The sequence below is a fragment of the Macaca nemestrina genome, chromosome 16 (genome assembly GCF_043159975.1).
Source record: "Macaca nemestrina isolate mMacNem1 chromosome 16, mMacNem.hap1, whole genome shotgun sequence".
Classification (NCBI taxonomy): Eukaryota; Metazoa; Chordata; class Mammalia; order Primates; family Cercopithecidae; genus Macaca; species Macaca nemestrina.
The window spans coordinates 77,621,489-77,645,502 of NC_092140.1; the positions used below are offsets into that span (position 1 = coordinate 77,621,489).

The 24,014-nt window shown below is 46.6% G+C and overlaps 1 protein-coding gene and 1 long non-coding RNA gene across 3 annotated transcripts in view; one reads left to right on the top strand and one right to left on the bottom strand.

The window, feature by feature from the left end:
• Nucleotides 1-2,365: 2,365 nt before the first annotated feature.
• On the top strand, nucleotides 2,366-7,140 carry LOC105490707 (uncharacterized). The gene is made up of 3 exons (XR_011615042.1): nucleotides 2,366-2,518; nucleotides 6,272-6,523; nucleotides 6,611-7,140. It is a non-coding gene; the product is annotated as an uncharacterized lncRNA (long non-coding RNA).
• A 9,704-nt stretch (nucleotides 7,141-16,844) lies between these two features.
• Nucleotides 16,845-24,014, bottom strand: part of LOC105490709 (cytidine and dCMP deaminase domain containing 1) — a 44,671-nt gene continuing 37,501 nt past the window's right edge. For both annotated transcript variants that reach the window (XM_011756592.3, XM_011756591.2), the window contains 2 exons: nucleotides 23,129-23,189; nucleotides 16,845-17,092 (listed from right to left, as the gene is read on the bottom strand). In XM_011756592.3, the coding sequence (XP_011754894.1) occupies nucleotides 17,019-17,092; nucleotides 23,129-23,189 (135 nt within the window). In that variant the 3' untranslated portion in view covers nucleotides 16,845-17,018. The remainder of the gene's footprint in view (nucleotides 17,093-23,128; nucleotides 23,190-24,014) is intronic.

Here is a 24,014-nt window from a genome sequence, read left to right on the forward strand (position 1 = left end):
TTAGTCTACCTAAAAAGATTGAAAAGGTTGAAGATGGATGTAAACAAGGTGTGATTTCATTTCTGAAACATGGAAACTGCTGTGATGTAGCTGCCATAATGAAAGCACAGCAAAGCTGAGTGTTCAGCCTGGTCTGTACTAACCCCATACAGACATCTCAAGCCTCCACCTGACGAAGGGAAATTTGGACCACAGAGAGGGTGAGTAAATCCCTCCAGATCAGACAGCTAGTCACAGAGCCAGGATTTAGGGCCAAGGCTGACCCCAAGGTCCGTGTCTTTGGAAACGAGACTGCAAATTCAGGGCCCTCGGCCTATTCTTCAGCTCTCTGCCCCTGGACAGAGAACCATCTCCTGGCCCCCACCGAAAAAGGAATCCTGGATACCAGTGCTAAAGAATAACTTACCGGAAAGATTTCGAAAGCTAGATTCATTCAAAGGGGTAGGTAACTTAACTTCACTTGGTTGTCTGATGTTTGGAAGATCTAATTAGACCTCCCCTTGTAGCGTAAGGACATTCAGTCTCCAACTTCTCCAACATTTTGAGCAGTCCTTCAACATAAGCATTAATTTCAGACTGCAGCGGGGGCAGTGCGTCATGCCTCTAATCCCAGCACTTTCAGAAGTGGAGACAGGGGTGGGCTGGTATGGCAGAGTCGGGGATCAGGATTGCTTGAGCCCCAGAGTTCGAGACGAGCCTAGGCAATGTACAAAGATTTCATCTCTACAAAATAAAATTTCACGAAATAAGATACTAAAAATCTCTCAGATCGCAATTCTGCACCTGCTTTTGTTTTCTTGACTTTTTCAGTTGGACATACTAGCTTCCATTTCTTGATAAGAGCTATTACCACTCAGCCAGCAATTGCACCATTTCCCAGTAACCCAGTGCCACGGGGCTACAGACGCTTAGGTCCATGGAGGATGCACATCCAATACCTGCCAGCGTCCTCGCCTTCCTTCATTACCTTCTCCTCAAGAAAAACTATGTGCAGTTACAATACCCTAAAATAAAACCACCATCAGAACACAAAATCGCAACCCTTTTACCATCAACCAATGTAACATAGATGTAATTTAATCACTCCAGTGAGAGCCTCTGTGTTAGTTTAAAACGCTGTGATCATAGTGTCCAAAATTGGGTTCTTGGTCTCATTAAGAATAAAGCCACAGACCCTCTCAATGAATGTTACAGTTCTTAAAGACTGTGTATCTAGAGTCTGTTCCTTCTGATGTTCAGACGGGCTTAGAGTTTGTCCCCTCTGGTGGGTTTCTGGTCTTGCTACCTTCAGAAACAAAGTTGCAGATCTTCCCCATAACTATTTCAACTCACACTGCGACTTGAGTCCACACAAAAACAACTCCACTCCCACACTACACCAAAAAGCCTACTGCATTGCTGCTGCTGCCTCCGGCAGTCTGCTTTTATTTCCTTATCTGACCCCACCCACATCCTGCTGACTGGTCCATTTTACAGAGATCTGATTGGTCTATTTTACAGAGTTGATTGGTCCATTTTGACAGGGTGCTGATTGGTGAATTTACAAACCTTGAGCTAGATACAGGGTGCTGATTGGTGCGTTTACAATTCTCCAGCTGGACATAAAAAGTTCACCAAGTTCCCACCAGCTTGGCTAGAGACAGAGTGCTGATTGGTGCATCCACAAACCCAGAGGTAGACATAGAGTGCTGATTGGTGCATATACAATCCTCCAGTTAGACATAAAGGTTCTCAAAGTTCCCAGTACACAAAGGAGCCCAGCTGGCTTCATCCAGTGGATCCTGCACCCGGGCCGCAGGCAGAGTTGCCTGCCAGGCGTGTGTCGCGTCTGCACTCCTCAGCCCTTGCTTGGGCCGTCCATGGGACCTGGCCACACAGAGCAGGGGGCGGCACCCCTCGGGAGGCTTGGGCCACGTGGGAGCCCACTGCGTGGGGGCTGGGGGGGCTCGGGCATGGCAGGCTGCAGGTCCAGAGCCCTGCCCTGCCCTGCCCGGAGGCAGCTGAGGCCGGGCCAGAATTTGAGCACGGTGCTGGCGTCGGCACTGCTGGGGTACCCAGTGCACCTTCCACAGCTGCTGGCCCGGGTGATAAGCCCCTCACTGCCAGGGGCCGGCAGCCCCGGTCAGCTGCTCTGAGTGTGGGGGCTGGCCGAGCCCATGCCCACCCGAACTCACGCTGGCTTACCAGCGCCTTCCGCAGCTATCCCGGCCTGCGGGATAGTCAGTGTAGGCCCTGGAGGAGGGGGTGGGAATTTGGGGAACAAGAGACACGAGAAATGGAGACAAGACAGTGCTCTGATCAAGTCTCGTTTAATGGCGGTAATGCACTGCCTTATATACACTTGGAAGGGAAGGGGTTGGGCTAAGGCGGAAATGATCTCATTGCCGAGGTCGTGGCCAGGTTAGTTTCGGTTTCTCCGGTCGGAAGTCATGTTGCGCTTGCGCTATTAAGTAACAATTTTCCAGGGCGCGGGAAAAGTGAGTGAAGAAGAAGCAGGAAGAGCGCCATCTTTAATGAGGTATTAGTACAGGGGAAAAAAGGCAAAGATAGGGAGAAGGTGTGGGGTGGAAATGAAAACAGCTCAGGCGTTTAATCTTTAATTATTATTCGCTATGGCCGGGGCGTGCAGCTCCGGACACGCAGCCCCAGTTCCCGCCCGCGCCTCTCCCTCCACACCTCCCTGCAAGCAGAGGGAGCCGGCTCCGGCCTTGGCCAGCGCAGAGAGGCGCTCCCACAGTGCAGCGGGGGAGCTGAAGGGATCCTCGAGCGTGGCCGGAGTGGGTGCCAAGGCCGAGGAGGCACCGAGAGTGAGCGAGGGCCTGCAAGGGCTTGCCAGCACGCTGTCACCTCTCAATAGGGCACCTTTAGAGAATATGTTGCAAAATACATTAATAATTTATCCTTTAGGGAAGGTTGGAAAAAATAAGATCACTTTTAGTTTTAGTTCTAATATTTAAAGCTGTAAAACAGCCAAAACATTTATTTAACTAATTTATTCATTTAACATCTGTTGAATTCATTCTCCTTGCTGATGGTTAGGGATGGATCCTAGGACAGGACACCGAGTGACACGCCAGGGTTACTGTAGGCCTCGTGTGATCGTGGAAGCTCATGGCGCGGGGCGGGGCGGGGGGGGGGGAGGTGCGGTCAGAGGCCTTTTTAAGTCCGTACCGTGCAGCTGGCACTGGGACTGAGTCAGCAGAGAAGAGAGGATCGACAGGAGGTGAGGAGCCAGGGAGGAAGGGCAGATCCCACTGCCGACCCCGAGAACGTGGCGGACCTACAGAAGGGCAGGCACCATTCAGTGCAGAGCCCCCGCACTGGGCCCACAGTGGCAAAGCTGAAGGGGGAGGTGCAGGGAATGGGGAACCCTGACAACGCCAGCCAGTTGCTACTACACCGGCCCCGCCCCAGTTCACCTCCCCTCACAGCTGACACGATGTGCTGTTGGGACCAACCCTAATGCATCACCTGCTGGAGAGGGAATTGTGGAAACGCGCTTATGCTTAGCAAAACAGACGTTGCAGATGCCCCCAGATGTGTTCTGCCCTGGGGAGATGCTGACATACACCCTCCTACCATCCTTTCCCATCTCGGAGACGTCAGGTCCCTTTTTCCTTTGGAATGTCATCTACTCATGAGAGGTTTGTGTGAATTAACTAGAACCACGTGGACTTTGGGAACGGCCACACCTGGACTGAAATTCTGGCTCCACGGCTAGCTGTTCCCTCTTGAGAATCACCGAGCTTCCAGGAAACAGGCAAAAAGAGGACTTACCTCACGGGATTGTTGTGGGAACCAATGAGGTAAAGTAGGTGACGTGCCGGGTTCAGACTGGGTGCGCCCACGTTAGCCGCGTCACCAGAGCGAGAGATGCCCACTGCAGGCAGGGCGGCGGGCACAAAGCGTGGCTGGAAAATGACAAGGCGTGTGCGCTTGTGTCCGGGGCATGTGAGGATGTGAGAGGGCCGGGAGGGAGCCTTGAATGCCCAGCTAAGGGTCTGACTCCACCATTAAGGCGGCTGGCTTTTATTCAGGAAGTGACCCGAACACCTGCGTGTCCGGCAGGAACGCTCTGGAGCCGGCCCTGGAGGGAAACAATGAGGGAGGGCGGGATGATGAATACCTGCTGGTAACAGCGAGCGCGGACTCGGTGCTGCTGTCAGTCCCGCTGCAGATGCTTTAAAGCATTATCAGTCTTCAGAACCACCTTATGAGACGCCTACTGTGATTATCCTGTCAATCTGAATAATAATCAGAGAGTGGCTCTCAAAGAAAGTGATGTTTATTCAGGAATAGGGCACTGCCGCGGGAGTATGCCTGCCAGAGTAAAAACCACGTGTGCCTTCAGGAAAGTGAAGGAAGACAAAGGTTTTTAAAAGGAAAGGGAGGATTATATCATTGCGTTGAAGTAATGATCCTTGGCTACAAGGGTTGATTGCAAGAGGGACGCCAGTCTGAGGCTGGACAGGCAGTTACTGGGCAGGTGTCCTCCTAGAAGCATTTTTGCGCAAGATTGCGGTTTTCATAGTCTTCCGTGGTAGTTTTTGTTATTAGGCATTTATGCATGAGAATCTTTGTCTTCATGGCCTTCCCTTGGCTCTATTTGTCAGGATTATTTTTAACAAAAGTGGCTCCATTCTGATTCTGACATCTTTCACAATCCCAATATTACAGGCGTGGAAACGGGGACTGAGAGGGTTGCTCGCCCAATTATACAGTGAGCAGATGGTGATGCAGGATTCAAACCCAGAGCTCAGAGGCAGCAGCGATAGAACTGGAGAGATACTAAGGATTTACTATTGACCAGGCATAGCTGAACCGTTTCTGGAGGACATGGGCCTGTGGGGTGGGTGACCTGAGTAGAAGATGATGTGCTCCGCCAAGACAGAGAGCCCGGGACGGGGGACAGAGGCACACAAATGTCCTGTTCCTGGAGATGTCCAGGCGGCCGTTGGACAAATGAGTCTGGAACTCAAGAAAGACGTGGGCCAGAGGCACTGATTTGGGGGTCACTGAGATTTAGGGAGCAGCTGAGGTCTGGGTGAAGAGGAAGCGATCTATTCCTCGCTGTGATTCAAACCTCGGTACCCACCCCTCCTTTCACCTGCCTCCGTTTGTATTTTAACCTTATCTGTAACCTACATCCCACCTCAACCCAGGGTGTGGGGGTGGCTGGGCAGCAGGGGGACCCCACAGTTCCCATGTCCTTTCTCCGTGGCAGTGTCCATGCTCAGTCTAGGTCTCCACCCGGCCTGGGTGCACGCAATATTGTCCCAAAGTCTGTATTTGATTCACTTAGTTCTGAGGACCAGTTAGTCATTCGGAGGCTTGTAACCCTGTTATCCCAGAGTCCAGGCTGACAGTGTTTTTATAAAGTGCCATCAGGACAAAGGGTGGTTGAACTCTATGCCAGGGCCTAGCTGTGTCACCCCAGCCCCGCACTGGGGAGGTCTTGACCAGGACCCCAGCATCAGGGACAGACGATGCTTATATAACCCCAGGACTCTTGGGGAAAAGGGGCAAGGCCCTAGGTGCAGACTGGTTCTTCTGCAGGGGAAAAAGCCTCTGCCCTTTTCCCCAGAAACGGAGCATGACATTCCCATGGCCATGACCTGCTGGCCTGGATGAATGAGGCTCTGTGCTACCGAGGGTGTGGGAGGAAGGAAGAGGGTGTGCCTGCAGCTGCCCGGCGGTGTTTGGCAGCACCAGGCGTGTCCTTCACCTTGACCAGGGACCATTTTCAAGCCGAGTGGCTTTGTTCAGTTGTCAATGTGCTGTGCCCATCAGAATGAAGGTGTTAGCACGTGACCTGCAGCCAGGGAACGGGCACCTGGATAAGAAGGCCAGGGCGGGGCGGGCATGACAGTTTCCCTCGCACCTTCAATTCTCTTCTTGGGTCATGGCTCTTCTTTCTAATGTCTTCCCAAGTTTTCAGGTAGTTTCCGCACAAGACGTGTGTCACCCGTCAAAAAAACAGCATTTATCCCTCAGCTGCCCCTCCAGCCCCTCTTCTGTCTCTCTGCCCTCCTTCAGGGCAAAACTTCTTCAATTTCTCCACGGATGGGCTGCATCTCCTCACCTGGGATGTACCCCACAACCTGCCAGTCTCTGGCTTCCCCACCTCCCTGGAAGATGCTCTTCCCAGGGCTATCCAAGGCCTCAGAGCCGCCAGATCCAGTGGCGATTTCTTGTGCTCTTCTGACCCCTCAGCAGCAGGTGACAGAACTGGTGGCCTCTTCTCAAGGCTCTCTCCTCTCCTGTCACCCAGGCAACCTCACCCTCCTGTGGCCTCTCAGCTTAGCCTCCTCCACCTCACAGCCGAGCACTGTTGTGCCCGGGCTCAGTCTCCTGTGCGTCTCCTCTCCATCTCCCAGTCTTCCTGCAAGGCTTCAGATCTGTGGTCTGTGTGTGCCCACCTGTGGCTTCCACCTCTGTGACTCCAGGCCGACTTTGGCAATCTCCAGGCTCATGCGTGCATTCACCTGCTGGCTGGATGCCTCTCAGGCTCCCTCTCTCCAAGGTACAGTTCAAAACACAGCATGTGACTTCCTGTCCCTCCCTGCACCTGGCTTCCCCAGCTCTGATGATGCTTCTGAAATCCCCCCAGTTGTTCATGCCAGAAACCCAGGAAAGCACGTGAGTCTTCTCTGCCTCGCACCTGCAGCCAATTCATCAGCATTTCTGCTTCTGAGACTTGTGTCACATCTGAGCAGCTGTCTGCATCTGCACGGCCCCCACCTGGACTGCACCCCATCTCTGCAAGCGTCCAAAGTGATCTTTTCATAGGTCACATCTGGTCATGGTTCTCTCCTGCCCCTAAACCCTCTAGTGGCTTCCCTTGCTGCATAGAATCAAACCCAAAGCACTGACCACTGTCCTTAAAGCACATAGGATCCTCCTGCAACAAATCCAGCAAGCCTGGCTGCTTCTCCATTCCCTGAAGGACCTTTCCCCATAGCGTTCCTTCTGCTGGGAATAGTCTTCCCAGCTTTCTTCACTGGATGCTGCTTCTCATCCTTGCTGTCTCAGCTTAAATACCCACTTCTGGGCTTCCCAGGCCCAGCACAGGAGCCTCCCACCCCAAATACCAGCTGCCTCTCCACTAGGGTGCAAACCTCCAGGGCAGGGGCAGTGTCTGTTTCCCTCATGAATGTATTGCCAGGGTCTAGCCCAGTGTCTGCGACACAGTAAATGCTCTATCATGAGTGAATGTATGACTCATTCTTTATAAAGCATAATTTCACTTTCCTCTTTCTCTCCTCACTCCCTGGCCCCCTCACATCTTCCAGGTGATCCTCCTTTCCCTCCCATGCCCCCCCCCCGCCGGCTGGGTGGCTTCTGCCATTCTGTCCCCTGCCACTCTGCCCTCGTTCTGCTCAGTTCACTTACATTCCTGTCCCCTCCTTTATTCCCTTCAGATGTCACCTTAGACCTTTATCATTTCTCATTTTGAACCAACCATCCAATTCCCTTCTCCCTCCCTGCATTCCACAGTGATGCTGGAGTGACTGCTTTAAGATGCAAATAGGGGCTGAGTGCAGTGGCTTGTGCCTGAAATCCCAGCATTTTGGGAGGCTGAGGTGGGAGGATCGCTTGAGCCCAGGAGTTTGAAACCAGCCTGGAAACTGTCTCTACAAAAATAAAAATAAAAAATTGGCCAGGTGTGTTGGTGTGCACCTGTAATCCCAGCTACTCAGGAATCTGAGGCACAGGATCGCTTGAATCCAAAAGGTGAAGGCTGCAGTAAGCTGTGATTGCGCCACTGCTCCGCAGTCTGGGTGACAGAGAGAGAGACCCTGTCTCAAAAAAAAAAAAAAAAAAAAGCAAATATGATCGTGTGGCCTCTGCTTAAAGTCTTTCTGTGGCTCCCTATTGCTCCCCAGAAGTGTTCCTGTGGCCTCTGCTTAATATCTTTCTGTGGCTCCCTATTGCTCCCCCAGAAGGGCCTAAGGCCCTTCGTGGTCTCTGCCAACCTCCTGCTCCTCTCTCTCCTTGCCCACGGATGCTACAACCATCTGCAGCTCCCCAGTGTGCTACCCTCTCTTCTGTGCCCCCGCTCTGGAAACTCCAAACCTCATAGAACTCAACAGTGCTCACATTTCCTAGTTTCACTTGTGAGCGGCACCTGCATCAATTTCTGGGACATGCAGCCCTCTAGTGGCTAAAACAAGTAACAGTCTTTACTGTGTTCCTGCTGGGCCCTTTCTATTCAACATTATCCATGACTTGGGTGGGACACAAGTAACGCATTGATCAAATGCCTGAGTGACCCTGGTCTCTGAGAGCGACGCCTAATTAGTGTCTGAAACAAAATTAACAAGCAGTAGGACAAGCTGCAGTGTTGGGTGCAATCTGACCATGGCTAGATTTAATAAGGATGAATGTGAAGTCCCACACTAAGGTCTGCAAACAAAACTTCAGCTCTGCAGGTAGAAGCATGGGTGCCCAGACGGGGTTCTGGTGACCCTAATGCCTTGCTGGGCCACATCGCCTCTTGCCTGGACTCCTGCAGCACCTCTCTGGCGGGAGCCGTGGCCACTCTTCCCTACACCAGTCTTTCCTCGCGTGCTGGTGATCCTTCCTGTGAATCAGGCGCCGGGGGAGCCGTCTAGGGGCGTGCACACACAGCTGCACCTGGGAAGAGACGCAAGCTGGGAACAGTTGTCAGCACTTTGGTGGTCCTGGGAAAGGATGGGGGCCCCGGAGAGGGAGCAAAGGTGAGAGGGTCCAGGAAGAGCCGTGGGAGGAGAGGAGAGAGATAAGAAACATAAAAACAGGCCGAGACCGACAAGAAGGAAGTGTTATGAAGCCGTAAAAGGAGAGTTTTAGGACGAGCTGATGCCGCACACTGAAGGCCCAGGGCCCAAGCAGGGTTAGGCCACTAGGAGTTGGGGAGCACCGTCCCACGGGGAGGGGGAGCAGAAAGACGGCAATGATTTGTGGAATAAGCAGGAGGAGGATGTTGAGAAAGCTAACACAGGCTTCCAGGTAATGAAGGGAAAGGAACCCCGTGGGGAAAGGGAAGCTTTTTGAAAGCTGGAGAAATGTATCGCTTAGCAGCTGCAGCCTAACCAGCCCCCTGAAATGCAATAACTTCAATAAAACCAATGTTTTTTCCTGAGTCTGTGGGTTGCTGGGAGTCACCCAATCTTAGCTGGGCTGGCTGGGCTGGCTCTGCTCTGGGTGTTCGATGATGGCAGAAACGCAAAGTAGAAACACACAGGCTTCTTGAGCCTAACGTTGGAGCTCACATGAGGACATTCCCACCTCATTCTGTTGAACACAAAGTCAGGCAAGGGGAAACAAGTTCCACCTGCTGATGGAACTGGCAAAACGTGTGAAAGGGAAGGGTGAAAAATTGGGGCCATTGATGCCTTCTACCATAGGAGACATGCGGAGTTGTAATGGGAAGAAAGAAGACATCAGAGGGAGAGAATGGGCAAAATGAAATGCATATTGTGCCGGGTGCGGTGGCTCACGCCTGTAATCCCAGCACTCTGGGAAGCCGAGGTGGGCACATTGCTTGAGTTCAGCAGTTCGAGACCAGCCTGGGCAATGTGGTAAAACCCCATCTTTACAAAAAATACAAAAATTAGCCAGGTGTGGTGGTGTGCACCTATAGTCCCAGCTACTCAGGAGGCTTGAGTTGAGAGGATCACCTGAGCCAGAGAAGTCGAGGCTGCAGTGAGTCGGGATCACACCACTGCACTCCAGTCTAGGCAATGGGAGTGACATCCTGTCTCGAAAAGGAAAAAAAATGAAGTGCATATTGAGAAAATTATGAAAGGCATTGAATTTGGAGCAGATTCATGTTCTGGCTCTGCCAGTCGTTAGCAGTGTAGCTTTGGGTAAGTGGTTTAACCTGCGACTCCATTTCATTATCTGTACAGTGGAAATGCTAATCCCTACTTCACAGTGTGAACATTTAATGAGGTGAAGTAAAAAGTGCTTCACTGTAAAATGCAAACCTAGCTACAATGACGCAGTAAGTTTCCAGCAGAGGTGGGAGGCTGTCACAGGACAGCCAGAACACAATGGCTACTTTCAAGTACTCCAGGGCATTCCTGTGGGTGAGGAGACACAAAGAGGCCTGTGTTATAAACAAGGTCTGGGGATGGAAACGAGGGGAGTGACAGGGGAGGAGTTTACTCCATAAAAATAACATGTTAATAATGAGAGCAGGCCAATGTGGCTTCAGGAGGTGGTGACTTCTTCATCGCTGGAGATGCTGGAGTAGAGTATGGCTGACCTATCCCTTTAGGAGAGTGTTGAAGAGGAGATGCAACCACTGACCAATGGTTGGATCGATCAGCTGTGCTCAAGCAAGGGCAGCCCACCATCCCAACACACGGGGGGCCTTCTGTTGTTGTAGAAATTTCTGAGTGATTGAAATGGTATTTGGTGGATGTGTGCCAGGGCTGCTAAACCTCTGGCAATGGTCATGCCAGTCCTAATCAATGGCAATGCAATGGTGCTCTGGTGCATAGACACTGGACTACGTGAATTCAGAGCTCCAATCTTGAGAGTCCAAATAAACGCATGATCTATTTTCAGCAAATGTAACCAGCCAGCCCCCACTTTTTTGCCAACGCCTCACTGTGATAATGGAAAAAGTATTTGACTTCAGAAAAGTCTTAGCTATGATTAAACAAGCAAAGTCACAACAGCAAAACATTGTAATCCATTGAAATAGTAAGGTTATACGCAGAGGGTTATAAAACAGTCACAATTACACACGACCATTATGTAAACGGCTATGATAAGGCTGTCAGGAGCATAAATCATTGATTATTCTCCCAGATATATAACGAGAGCCAACTACTCTGCTTGGAGACACCACAAATAAACAGTACACATTTAATGAACTCCTCGTTTGCTTGCTACCTAAGACAAAAAAAGGGGTCTTTGGAGATCTCTGTTTTCTTCAAAAACACTGGCCAGGCAGTTTGAACAAATACCTTCCTTTTTTACATCAGCATTCACATTTTCTTGATTTGGGGGCTTGGATCATAGTAGTAGATTCAGTAAATATTTGCTGTTGCTGCTGCAATTGTTTTTCTCACCGAACTTTTTTTTTTTTTTTACAAGAAATGCATGTGGCCCTTTTCTCATTGAGGCATTTTTACAAGACATGGATGTCACCCTCTCCTCCCTCTCAGCTTGTGCAGAACCCGTGTCATCAAAAGGCAGGGGGAGTGGTTGGCTGCAGAAGGGCTAGAAAGCGGTTCACCCTTCCTGCAGGTGTCTTCTTAAAAGGAATTCTCAGAATTGCCGGCAGGGTCCCTGATGGCATCTGATTCTGGCCCATCCTCAGGGAACAGGGAGGCAGGAGGCACCAGGTTTATTTTATCACTTTGGCATCAGCCTCAGCCAAGAAAGGTGAAACCTCCCTGGCCCATATTCATCTTAAAATGTGAGCCTTCCATTCATCAATGAGGGGATGGTCCGGACATCATTAGACTAGCTATCATGGTGGCTTTCCCGAGCATGTTGAAGATGAATCTTTAAACTTTCAGGAATGCCCACGTTTGTGCAGCAAAACGGTTACCCAGAACCTCTCAGACTTGCCAGCTAAAATCTGGGTGTGTGGATTTGGACAACTGCAACTTCTTAGGAAACATCATGAGGGCTTCAATTTGAAGGTTCTCAGAACCATCTGAAGTGACTGTTAGCATTGCCGTAAGCGTAAGGGAGGTGAAAATTTCCATGAGGAGTAATGGTCTTGGGGACACAACTCTCTGCTCAGGTGCCAGGACGTGGGGCTCGATTCCCAGTGGCATTCCCTTCAGTGATATGCTCCGTCCCTGTGGCGAATGTGACTTCTGTGGTCCCCTGGGAACTACACCTCCTGGCTCCGTGTCTTGTGCAGGCCCCTCCACATGGACTCTGGGTGTGGCCATGAAACTGGCCCTGGCCAGTGAGCCATGAGCCAGCATGATGCAAGGGGGACACACTGGGCCCGTCCTTGTGGAGCACTCACTTTCAGAGCCCTGAGCCACCTCATAGAGGTCTGGTCATCCTGCTGGAGAGCCCTGGCCAGCTGCCAGCTGTTTCAGCCGTCTAAACTGAGGCACCAGAAACCTGAAAGAAGCCCCTTGGATGGTCCAGTCTCACTGTCCCTGTGCCGGCTGGGCCCTCTCAGCTGACCCACCAGTGGCACACAACCGTGAGTGACCCCAGCCAGTGTCACAGGAAGTGGAGCTGTTCTGCTGAATCTTGCCCAAATTCCTGGCTCATAAAATCATGCAAAATAAAATAGTGGCTTGGGCCACTAAGTTTTGGGGGGTAGTCTGTCATGCAGCAATACATAACTGTGGAGTGAATGGAAAACTGTTGCCCTCTGTGGAACTTGTGCTTTTTCTGCAAAATAAAACACTTTCCACCAATACCGCAACCAGCATAGAATTTCTTCATCAGATTACACTAAAGCGTGTTCAGCTCAGCAGAAACCATGTCCTTCCACAAGGCCACCTCTGCATCAAAAAGAACCAGGAATGGTAAAATTCCTGGTCAACAGAAACACTCATATCTGAGAGTAGAGTATTATTTGCTTTTTTTTTTTCTTTTTGTGACAGGGTCTCACTCTGTCACCCAGGCTACAGTGCAGTGGTGCAAGCATAGCTCACTGCAGCCTTGAACTCATAGGCTCAAGTGATTCTCCCGCTTCAGCCTCTCTAGCAGCTTGGGACTACAGGCGTGCACCACCACACCTGGCTAATTTTTAAGTTTCTTTTTGGAGAGACAGGGTCTTGCTATGTTGCCCAGGCTGGTCTTGAACCCCTGGCTTCAAGTGGTCCTCCTGCCTTGGCCTCTCAAACACTATAGCAAATCTTAATTACATCAATAGAAGGAAATTCTGGTTACTAAAAATAATACATTTAATGCTTGGCATGGTTTCTCTAAATTCCCCTGCTCTTTATTAAAACTTATTTAATCACATCTACACTTATTGACATACTTTTTTTTCCCCCACCCTGACAAGTCACAGAATCTTGAGGCTAAGGGTCCTGGTCCTATTTTTTTTTTTTTTTTGAGATAGTCTTGTTCTTTTGCCCAGGCTGAAGTGCAGTGACATGATATTGGCTCACTGCAACCTCCGCCTCCCAGGTTCAAGTGATTCTCATGCCTCAGCCTCCCGAGTAGCTGGGATTACAGGCACATGCCACCATGCCTGGCTAGTGTTTTTTTTTTTTTTTTTGTATTTTTTTTTTTTTTTTGTATTTTTAGTAGAGACAGGGGTTTACTATGTTGGCCAGGCTGGTCTCAAACCCCTGACCTCGTGATCCACCGGCCTCAGCCTCCCAAAGTGCTGGGATTACTGGTGTGTGCCACTCTGCCCAACCCTATTTGCATTTTTAATATGATTGTTCTCTCCTTCCAGAGGTTTCCAAAAGATTCCCTGCTTAAGTGTGTAGGATATCTTTTAAAAAAACCCAAACCAGTAGAACTTTACGGGTCCACTAAGTGCAGCCCATGGTGCCATCATAATTATAATAGTACCAGATCTCTGTGAAGTGGAAGAACTGAAAAAACATGTGCCCGTATTTGTTGGGAGGCCAGTTCTTTTCTGCGTACCTTTCATTCATTTTCATGAATACTTGATGTATGTCCATCTCCCCAACTAGACGATAAGCTCCACAAGGTCTGGGTTTGTGTCTGGTTTTGATCACCACTATAACTGCGCTCCTCACAGTGCCTGGCTCGTGGTAAGCTAAGCCCTCGCAGGTATTTGTTAATGAATTGTAGTATGTTCAAAAAAACAACCTGGAGAGCCTCTGCTGGTTATCCCCACGGGTGAAACAAAGTTGGTCAGGAGTTAGGATCTGCCACACGGAAGCCTCCCGGCTCACGAGCTTCCCTTTCTTGCAACTCAGCAGCATCATGCACCACAGTATTTCAAACTTCTGGCTTAGCTCTCGTTTTTGTTTTTTTCTAGCATTGTGAATGTGCGCACACACTACACAAGGTACTTCAAGCTGTTCAAGCCACCCCCAGCCACTCACGCACGTTAGGCAGAGCCAGGCTGTTTCCATTCACTCCATAGGAAGTGAACTCCCCCCAGCCTCCTCCCTCCACCTTCTGTCCTTGGGATACATCCCGGGCCAGGGCCTCTCTGGGTGTGGGTGTCAGTACTGGGATGAACTGTGATTTCTCCCTCATTCATCCTGGCCTGGACCCCGATTTCTGAGAAGCATGGGGTGGTGGGAAGTATTCCAGGAAAGTCCTGGCTCATGTCCTTCTGGAAAGACATGTGCTTTCCCTAACAAATCACTTTGTGCTACACTCACCAAAGGAGCTCCTGTCCCAAGATGGGCTCACTTCTTTCTTTCTCCTTCCCAAGTGTTACGTGGGTTTAGATATAGACATTCAGGGGTAATAAGCTCATTTATGTATCACAGTGTCACTAAAGATATAGTTCGTGTTTATAGAGTGTTGGTACCATTCATTGACCCAGAAATAAAGCTAACTTGGCCAGGCACAGTGGCTCATGCCTGTAATCACAGCACTTGGGAAGGCAGAGGCAGGAGGATTGCTTGAAGCCAGGAGTTCAAGACCAGCCTGGGCAACATAGCGAGACTCCTTTCTCTACAAAAAATAAATAAAAAATAAACTAGCCGGGCGTGCTGGTGCGTGCCTGTAGTCCCAGCTACTTGGGAGGCTGAGGCAGGAAGACTGCTTGAGCACAGAAAACAGTCAAGGCTGCAGTGACTAAGTCTCGCTCTGTTGTCCAGGCTGGAGTGCAGTGGCATGATCTCAGCTCACCGTAGCCTCTGCCTCCTGGGTTCATGCGATTCTCCTGCTTCAGTCTCCCAAATAGCTGGGATTACAGGCATGCAACACCATGCCTGGCTTTTTTTTTTTTTTTTTGTATTTTCAGTTAGAGACGGGGTTTTACCATGTTGACCAGGCTGGTCTTGAACTCCTGACCTTGAGTGGTCTACCCCCCTTCAGCCTCCCAAAGTGCTGGGATTACAGGTGTGAGCCACGGCATCTGGCCTGAGAATCATTTTTCTTAATTACTTGATTCCATGCTTGTATTGTCCACTTGACTGTGAGTGTCTTAAGATCAGGAAGCATTTCTCACACATCTCATCCCCGGGTCAAGCAGTGTTTAGCAGTCATTCAATCAATCAACAAATATTTATAGAATGCCTACTGTGTGCCAGGTACTGTTCTAGACACTGGGGTTCAGCAGTTTAAAAGCACACACACACACACACACACACACACACACACACACCCCTCCCTGCCCTCATAGACTTCACCTTCTGAGGCTACACAGTAAACCGTCAATGATTATTTATTGAAATCTGACCAGTTGTACAGAAAAAAAAAAAAAATGGCATTATCATGACTCTCTTAATAATACTGTGGAAATGCCTAGTTTTCCCTTTCTAATCACAGTTTTTCCCACTTGTATGCTTCTTCCTCTCATATCCCATCCCAACGCCCAACAGGCAAATCCACAGACCTGGCAGTATGCCAGGCTATTGGGTCTTACAAAATATTTACTGATTGATTTATAAAATGTTTGGTGTACATGACATGTTAGTGAGAAACAACAAATCCAAGAGCTGAAGCATGAGAGTTAATATAATAAAGCAATTTGGGAGGTAAGCAATCTCAGTGTTTTTATACGGATAAGAATATCTTAACTCATGGTTTTCAAACTAGCCTTAGTTACCTCTAAGTGTACCTCGCCTCGTCTCCCGTCCTATCTCATGCCCTCCATCTGTGTAGTGTTTATGGCAGTTCTTGGCTGCCTTGTATGATGACTCTGAACTCCCCATGGACCTACACAGGCTGCAGTCACAGCCCTGGCACGGAGCCCATGTTTGGATGGTCCTGCGTGTGATTCTGAGAAACTGGTAGGAAGCCCAGTGAGGCCATGTGATGTTGTGGAAAGGCAGGGAACAAAAGCAGAGGCAAACCTGACCACCACAGATCCAGGGAGCCATTTCTCATGAAGCATCCCAGGTCACCCCCTCTCTAACCTAGGAGAGAACAGAACATGTACCCTCATTTTTGGAATAATTTTCTGAACGTTTCTCAGCAAATAAAAATGTAAGAAATCACAGACAGCAATCTGGAATAGCTGAAATTACCATACTTTCAAGACTTTCAGTATTTATTCTCGAGGTTGGTAAATGTTTTTAAAAGGCTCTTCCTTTTGAAGATCAATGCCATGAGACAACCTGTGTTAATTTTACAGAAGGAAAGATTATATGGGGGAGCAGCATTTATTAATGGAATTCTAGGAAGGCTAGTTTCAATAGTCCAGACTCAAATATTTCTTCTCTGTTAGCATCATAACCAAATTTGAGGTTCACTGTTAGTGATTTCAAGAGTCAGTGATATCAAGCAGTGACACTGTCTCAGAATAACACTGTCTTCCTATTGCTACCCAAACTCTGTGATAAACAGGACCACAGAGTTAACATTTACAAAATATACTTTAAAAATGGAGACCAAGTCCACTAACTTTATTTTTATGAGTCAATTCTAATTAAGTAAATTCTGATTACTAGAAAGCTTTGGGTATAAATGTGACCTTTTGGTTTGCTATACATTGACTCTTAAAAGATGACATTTATTTCCCTGGAGCAGTTTACTAACTGTCACTCTTGTAATTCAAAAGAATTAATATTTCTCAAAAGGTGTGTGATTCCCTGCAGAGGCATGACCTCCTGTGAAGCAGACCCTTTCAAATTGGCTAATATAAAGTCAAGATAAATAGAAATCAGTCCCTGTTGCTGTTTACATTGGTTTAAGTTATTGCTCCCTCATTTTGTGTAATAAAATAACACACTACTACATTATGGAAAACCCACACATAAATCTAAAAGACAAATATTCTTATTAACACCATTTGTATCCTAGAAATAAATTAGCTTCCTTAAAAAATCTTTTCAATTATTCACAAAATCCATCCTTATTTTCTGAATGAACAAGGCTGAATTTTAGAAGTGCAATGAAAAGTTCTTGAGGTTCCCCTGCAGTGTAGACAGTCCTTCTTAGTGGATTCCAAGGCGCAGCTTCTTGTCCTGGTGCTGCTCTTCCTTCTGTGGGACGGGTCTCAACACACCGTCTAGCATTGAGAATAACACTAGGTCAGGACAGCTTCATTTCAAACCCATGGGCACTTGTTTCAGCCTTACAGGTTGTAAGAGCAAAACAATGCTTAAGTTAAAGGAACTTTCACTTTATTTTATCTTCAAATTCTCAATCTGAATCGAATCTAGATAACTTACTCTCAGGCAATACAGAATCTGGCTTTTAAAAATTGGATTCACATGGGCCAGGTGCAATGGCTCACGTCTATAACGCCAACACTTTTGGAGGCTGAGGAGGGAGGATAACTTGAGCCCAGGAGTTCAAGACCAGCTTGGGCAGCATAGGGAGACCTCATCTCTACAAAAAAATTTTTTTTAGAAAAACAGCTGTTCTGGCCGGGCACGGTAGCTCACGCCTGTAATCCCAGCACTTTGGGAGGCTGAGGCGGGCAGATCATGTCAGGAGATCAAGACCATCCTGGCAAAATACGGTGAAACCCCGTCTCTACTAAAAATACAAAAAAATTATCCGGGCGTCGTGGCAGGCGCCTGTAGTCCCAGCTACTTGGGAGACTGAGGCAGGAGAATGGCGTGAACCCAGGAGGCGGAGCTTGCAGTGAGCTGAGATGGCGCCACTGCACTCCAGCCTGGGCGACAGAGTGAGACTCCGTCTCAAAAACAACAACAACAACAAAAAAAACAAACAAAAAAACAGGTGTTGTGGCACACGCCTGTAATCCCAGCTACTCAGGAGGCTGAGGTGGGAGGATTGTTTGAGCCCAGAGAGGCCGAGTCTGCAGTGAGCCATGACTGTGCCACTGCACTCCAGTCTGGGTGACACAGTGAGACCTTGTCTCAAAAAACAAACAAACAAGAAAAAGAATTCACTCAACAGTGTATGGCAAGTAATTCATAAAACTTTTTGTTTTATGTTTTTGGTGGGGGGAAGTCCTATTACTAGACTGGAGGAAACAAAATGTACCTCCTAAGGGAGAAGGGGACTATGTGTGGGATAGGGAGAATCTGGGGACTGGAAGGAAGACAGACTTATCTGACCGGGCAGGCTGGGAAAAGAGTATGGCTTCAACCTCTTCCTGGCTTTTGTTTTTAATAGCTTTATTTGTACAATAAATGATACATGTTTAAAGTATACAATAAACAACATATTTGAAGTATATAGTTTGATGAATTCTTTTAATTTACTTTTTAATTTGTAATATTTGTAGAGATGGGGGTCTCAGTTTGTTACCCAAGCTGGTCTTGAACTCTTGGCCTAAAGCAATCCTCCCACCTCAGCCTTCCAAAATGATGGGATCACAGAAAAGAGCCATTTTGCTTAGTCCAGTTTCATGATTTCTGACATAAGTACACATTCATGAAACTATCTCCACAGTCAAGACAATGAACATATCTACCACCTGCAAAAGCTTCCTTCTGCCCTTTCTTCCTATCTTTTGAGGGATTTCCTGCCCTGAGCCTGTGTGTTCTGCCCTGCTGTTTCCTTGTCCTAAGGACAGCTGGGCCAGGGCTCAGACTTGCCTTCCAGAGGTAGATCTGGAAAGCCACCCCTCTCTCTTTCTCTTTCTCATCGTATTATGTAATATCTGAAAGAGTCTCTCTCTATATATGTAAAATGTATTATGTAATATATAATAATATATACGTAATACAGATGGGAGTTCTAAAGCCAAACAATAAAATGAACACTCATGAACTTACTGTCCCAAAAGAGTTAAATTTTGTTTAAAACTGAATAAAACTACATGATGTGTCGGGGGGCGGGGGCAGATGGAAAAAAAACAAAACATACTGCCGAATCCAACAACTAGAACATTACCAATTCCCATGCACTCCCTCTCTCGTCCCATCCCCTTTCACCCCACTCAGAGGCAACTCCTATCTTGATTTTCGTGTTTATCAATTGATTGCTTCTTAACAATAACTTTACTATATATACGATATATTAAAGTTTATTTTATTTTATTTATTTATTTATATTTATTTATTTTGAGACAGGGTCTGTCTCTGTCACTCTGTTACCCAGGCTGGAGTACAGTGGCACAATCTCAACTCACTGCAGCCTCAACCTCCCGGGCTCAGGTGATCCTCCTCTGTTAGCCTCTGGGGTAGCTGGGACTACAGGCACAGGCCACCATGCCCAACTAATTTTTTGTATCTTTTGTAGAGATGGAGTTTTGCTGTGATGCCCAGGCTGGTCTTGAACTCCTGGGTTCAAGCAATTGTCCCGCTTCAGCCTCCCATCATGCTGGGATGATAAGTGTGAGCACTATGCCTGGCCTACCACATTTAATCAATATATGGTATGTCTTTTTGAACTTTATACAGAAATGGTATCATAATTCTGTAGTTTGCTTTTTAAAATTCAACATTTATATTTCTAAGATTCATCCATGTTGAAGAATGTAGCTCTAGTTCATTTGTTTGTTTTCACTGCTATATAGTAGTCCATTGTGGTAATACACAATTTTTTTTTTTTTTTTTTTGAGACAGAGTCTCGCTCTGTCCCCCAGGCTGGAGTGCAGAGGTGCGATCTCAGCTCATTGCAAGCTCCGCCTCCCGGGTTCACGCCATTCTCCTGCCTCAGCCTCCTGAGTAGCTGGGACTACAGGCACCCGCCACCGCGCCCAGCTAATTTTTTGTATTTTTAGTAGAGACGGGGTTTCGCCCTGGTCTTGATCTCCTGACCTTGTGATCCGCCTGCCTTTGGCCTCCCAAAGTGCTGGGATTACAGGTGTGAGCCACCGCGCCCGGCCACACCATAATATTTTTATCTAATCACCCAAAACAAACATTTGTGTTATTTCCAGTTTTTGCTTTTAAGAACAATATAGCAACAAAATTTTTGTCTCTTTGACTCTTACACAATATGCAAGAGTTTCTCCAGGGCATATATTTATAAAAAATGCTATTTCAGGCCAAGCGTGGTGGCTCATCCCTGTAATCCCAGCACTTTGGGAGGCCAAGGTGGGCAGATCACCTGAGGCCCGGAGTTCGAGACCAGCCTAGCCAACATGGTGAAACCTCATCTCTACTAAAAATACAAAATTAGCTGGGCGTGGTGGCACACGCCTGTAATCCCAGCTACTTGGGAGGCTGAGGCAGGAGAATCACTTGAATCTGGGAGGTGGAGGGTGCAGTGAACCGGGATCACGCCACAGGACTCCAGCCTGGGTGATAGAGTGAGACTCCGACACCAAAAAAAAAAAAAAAAAAAAAAAAAAGCGCTACTTTAATGCAATCTTAATTTGCATTTCTCTGACTACTACTAAGTTTAATCATCTTTTCGTGTGTTGATTGGGTGAACTAAGTTCAGTTCACTCATCTTGCAGCAGACCCAGACCTGCTCTTAGATTCCAGCTTATACGGATATTTGTCCTCAGGATAGCTCTGGCTATTGTGTTGACTTACTATTGCTCCTCAGATTCTAGCAAAATGTCTTTTTATCTCTATTTTGTTCTTAGGAGAATATTTCCCTTATTTTCTTGAAAGCCCCATGACTATTTAAAAAGAATGCTTGTTATGGGTTACCTGGGTTCCATCTGTACGAAGTGGAAGGGCACCTGAGAGTTGTCAGTCACACTGCCTGCCTTCCTTCTGTTTGTCCCTGCTACTGGCACTGAGAAAGTATCCAGCAGCAAGTCCCCCCTCTGGAGTTACACAGACTGATTTACCCAAAGGTCAAGCCCTAGTCTAACAACAAAGCTGGTGTTGTAACTTTCATCTGTTGATTCTAGTGTCTATTTCTCAACTGAATCAAAAATTGGAAAGGAATTACATACTGTATGATTCCATTTATATGAAATGGCCAGAATAGACTAATCCATAAAAACTGAAAGAGTGGTTGCCTAGGGCTAGGGGGAGGGGAGAATGAGAAGTGACTGCAAATGGGCATGACACTTCTTTCTTAGATCATGAAAATGTTCTGAAATTATGTTGTAGTGATGCCTGTACAACTCCGTGAATCTACTAAAAAGCAAATTTATGATAGATGAATTACATATCAGTAAAACTATTATATAATTAAAAAGGAAATGGGGTATTGTTTATTGAGATAAAACACTTGTTCAAAAATGCATAAACATAAACTTATCCGTTCAGTTGAACTGCCACAAAGCGAACATATGTAACCATCATCTGGGTCAATAAATAAAACACTGCCAGCAAACCAGAAGCCTTCGTTTTGTCCCCTCCTTCCAATCTTGGGGCTTTAACCACAGCATGTCTTCCTTTTCCTTAGTGATCTAGGAATAATAAATCCTAGATACAAGCCCTTTGTTGATTATAAGTGGCAAATATCTTCTCATATTCCATGGCTTGCCTTTGCACTCTTTTAGTGATATCTTTTTTTTTTTTTTTTTTTTTTTTTTTTTTTTTTTTTAAGGCAAGGTCTCACTCTGTTGCCAAGGTTGGAGTACAGTGGTTACAAGCATGGATCACTGCAGCCTCAACCTCTTCATGCTCAAGAGATCCTTCCATCTCAGCCTCCTGAGTAGCTGGGACCACAGGCATGTGCCACCACAATTGGCTAATTTTTGTATTTTTTGTAGAGAGAGGGTTTTGCCATGTTGCCCAGCCTGTCTCAAACTCCTGGCCTCAAGCAATTCACCCGCCTCAGCCTTCCAAAGTGCTGGGATTACAGGCGTGAGCCACTGCGCCTGGCCTAGTGATATCTTTTAATGAACAGATGCTTTTCATTGTAACATAGATAAATTAACCTTTTTATGATTCGTGCTTTTTGTATCCTTTCTCTAACATAGGAAATTATTCATTGGCCCCTTCAAACACTGTCACTGAGTATACATTGTTTAACTAGATGTATAGATAGACAGATAGATAGATACATAGGTAGATAGATACGGCCTTTTTTGCTGATAAATTTTTAAAAAGAAAGATGCAGTGGATATGTACTTTTTTCCAAATTGCAAACAATACATTTTCTATTTGAATCAAATAAAACTAATTCAGAACACTAAAAATCAATATATTCACAGAGAAATTATTCTAAGGCTTTTATATTTCTTGATTTTTCAAGGTTAAAAAATTGTTATTATCAAGAAAACTTACAGCAAACTTCCACTTACTTCAAATCCAAATAATTTGATAATATAGTTACTGTTTTATTTTTATTTTTATTTTTAGAGATAGAGTTTTCCCTGTCGCCTAGGCTGGAGTACAGCGGTGCCATCTCGGCTCACTGCAACCTCCACCTCCTGGATTCAAGTGATTCTCCTGCCTTAAACTCCCAAGTAGCTGGGATTACAGGCATGTGCCATGATGCCTGGCTATTTTTTGTATTTTTAGTAGGGACGAGGTTTCACCATGTTGGCCAAGCTGGTCTCAAACTCCTGACTTCAAGTGATCCACCTGCCTTGGCTTCCCAAAATGCTGGGATTATAGGCGTGAGCCACCGTGCCGGGCCTATAGTTACTATTTTAAAATAATATTATATAGCACTCATGTCTAAAATTATGTGCCTAAGGAACTGTAAGACTTCTCAAAGATTACATTACATTCAAAATATCTGTAGTAGTATATGAATAATAAAGCTTTAAAGACTAGTAATTCATTATGGTAGCTGTGATTATTCTTCATCAGATTATTCAAGTAACCAGAACATTTCCAATCTGGGCAAATGTGGCTTTACTCTAGAAGAATGTATATACCTCATCATTTGGTCCCGATCCATCTGTACTAATTATGCATATTTTTCCTTTCTCACTTCCCAGTAAGCTTTTGTTTTTTTATAGAAGAGCATTGTTGTTTACTGTTTCATATGCATTTAATTTATAACATCAATTTGTGCATAATTATTTGTATTAACCATTAACCTGTAGATTCTATAGGAGTAATTATTAATCGGCACTTTCCATAGCACCTAGCATATGGTAGACACACAAATGTTTATGAACAAATTGAATGGCAAAAATCTAACCTTCAAAAATAATATGCTCCATCTATTAACACAACAATTTTCATCACCTGATCATTAAAATTGACTGTATATCCTTTCTCCTCAGCAACAAAGTTCACCTCAATACATAAATACTTACTTTCTCTCCTTTCAGGCTCATTTTGTTCAAGACCATAAGCTTCTGATGGATTCAGCTGCCACTGTAAGAGTGCACAAACATCTTACTTACTTGTTTAAAAAGGATTTAATACATAGCATTCCCACACATTGATTTTAAATATCGAAACAACTTCTTAAAAATGGAAGAAAAATGGCCAGTCATGGGTGGGTCACACCTGTAATCCCAGCACTTTGGGAGGCCAAGGTAGGTGGATTACCTGAGATGAGGAGCTCGAGACCAACCTGGCCAACATGGTGAAACTCTGTCTCTAATCAAAATACAAAAATTAGCCAGGCATGGTGGCACGTGCCTGTAGTCTCAGCTACTAGGGAGGCTGAGGTAAGAGAATTGCTTGAACCCGGGAGGCGGAGGTTGCAGTGAGCTGAGATGGTGCCATTGCACTTCAGCCTGGGTGACAGAGCAAGCCTCCATCTCGAAAAAAAATTTTAAAAAAATAGAAGAAAAAGGAGTTAGCATGTTCAAATTAACAAAGCCCTAATAACACCACACTGAATGATCCTGAATGATATAACTTCTGGGATCCAAATCAATACTCTTAGAGAAGTTGAAGATTCTTTACATTCATTTTAATTGGAAGTAAGTGGAGGACCAGAGGATTAGAGTGACTTGTCTCAGGTTACACACTAACTACAGGCGGCAATAGAATTAGAACCTGTGCCCAGTACTATGGAATTAACACCACATTGTATTCTAACTCCAGGTCCCAGATAATCTTAAAATAGCTAGAAAAGGCCTAGGTATTAAAGAATGAAAATATGACCAAGATAGGCCAGGCGCGGTGGCTCATGCCTGTAATCCCAGCACTTTGGGAGGCCAAGGTGGGCGGATCATAAGGTCAGGAGAT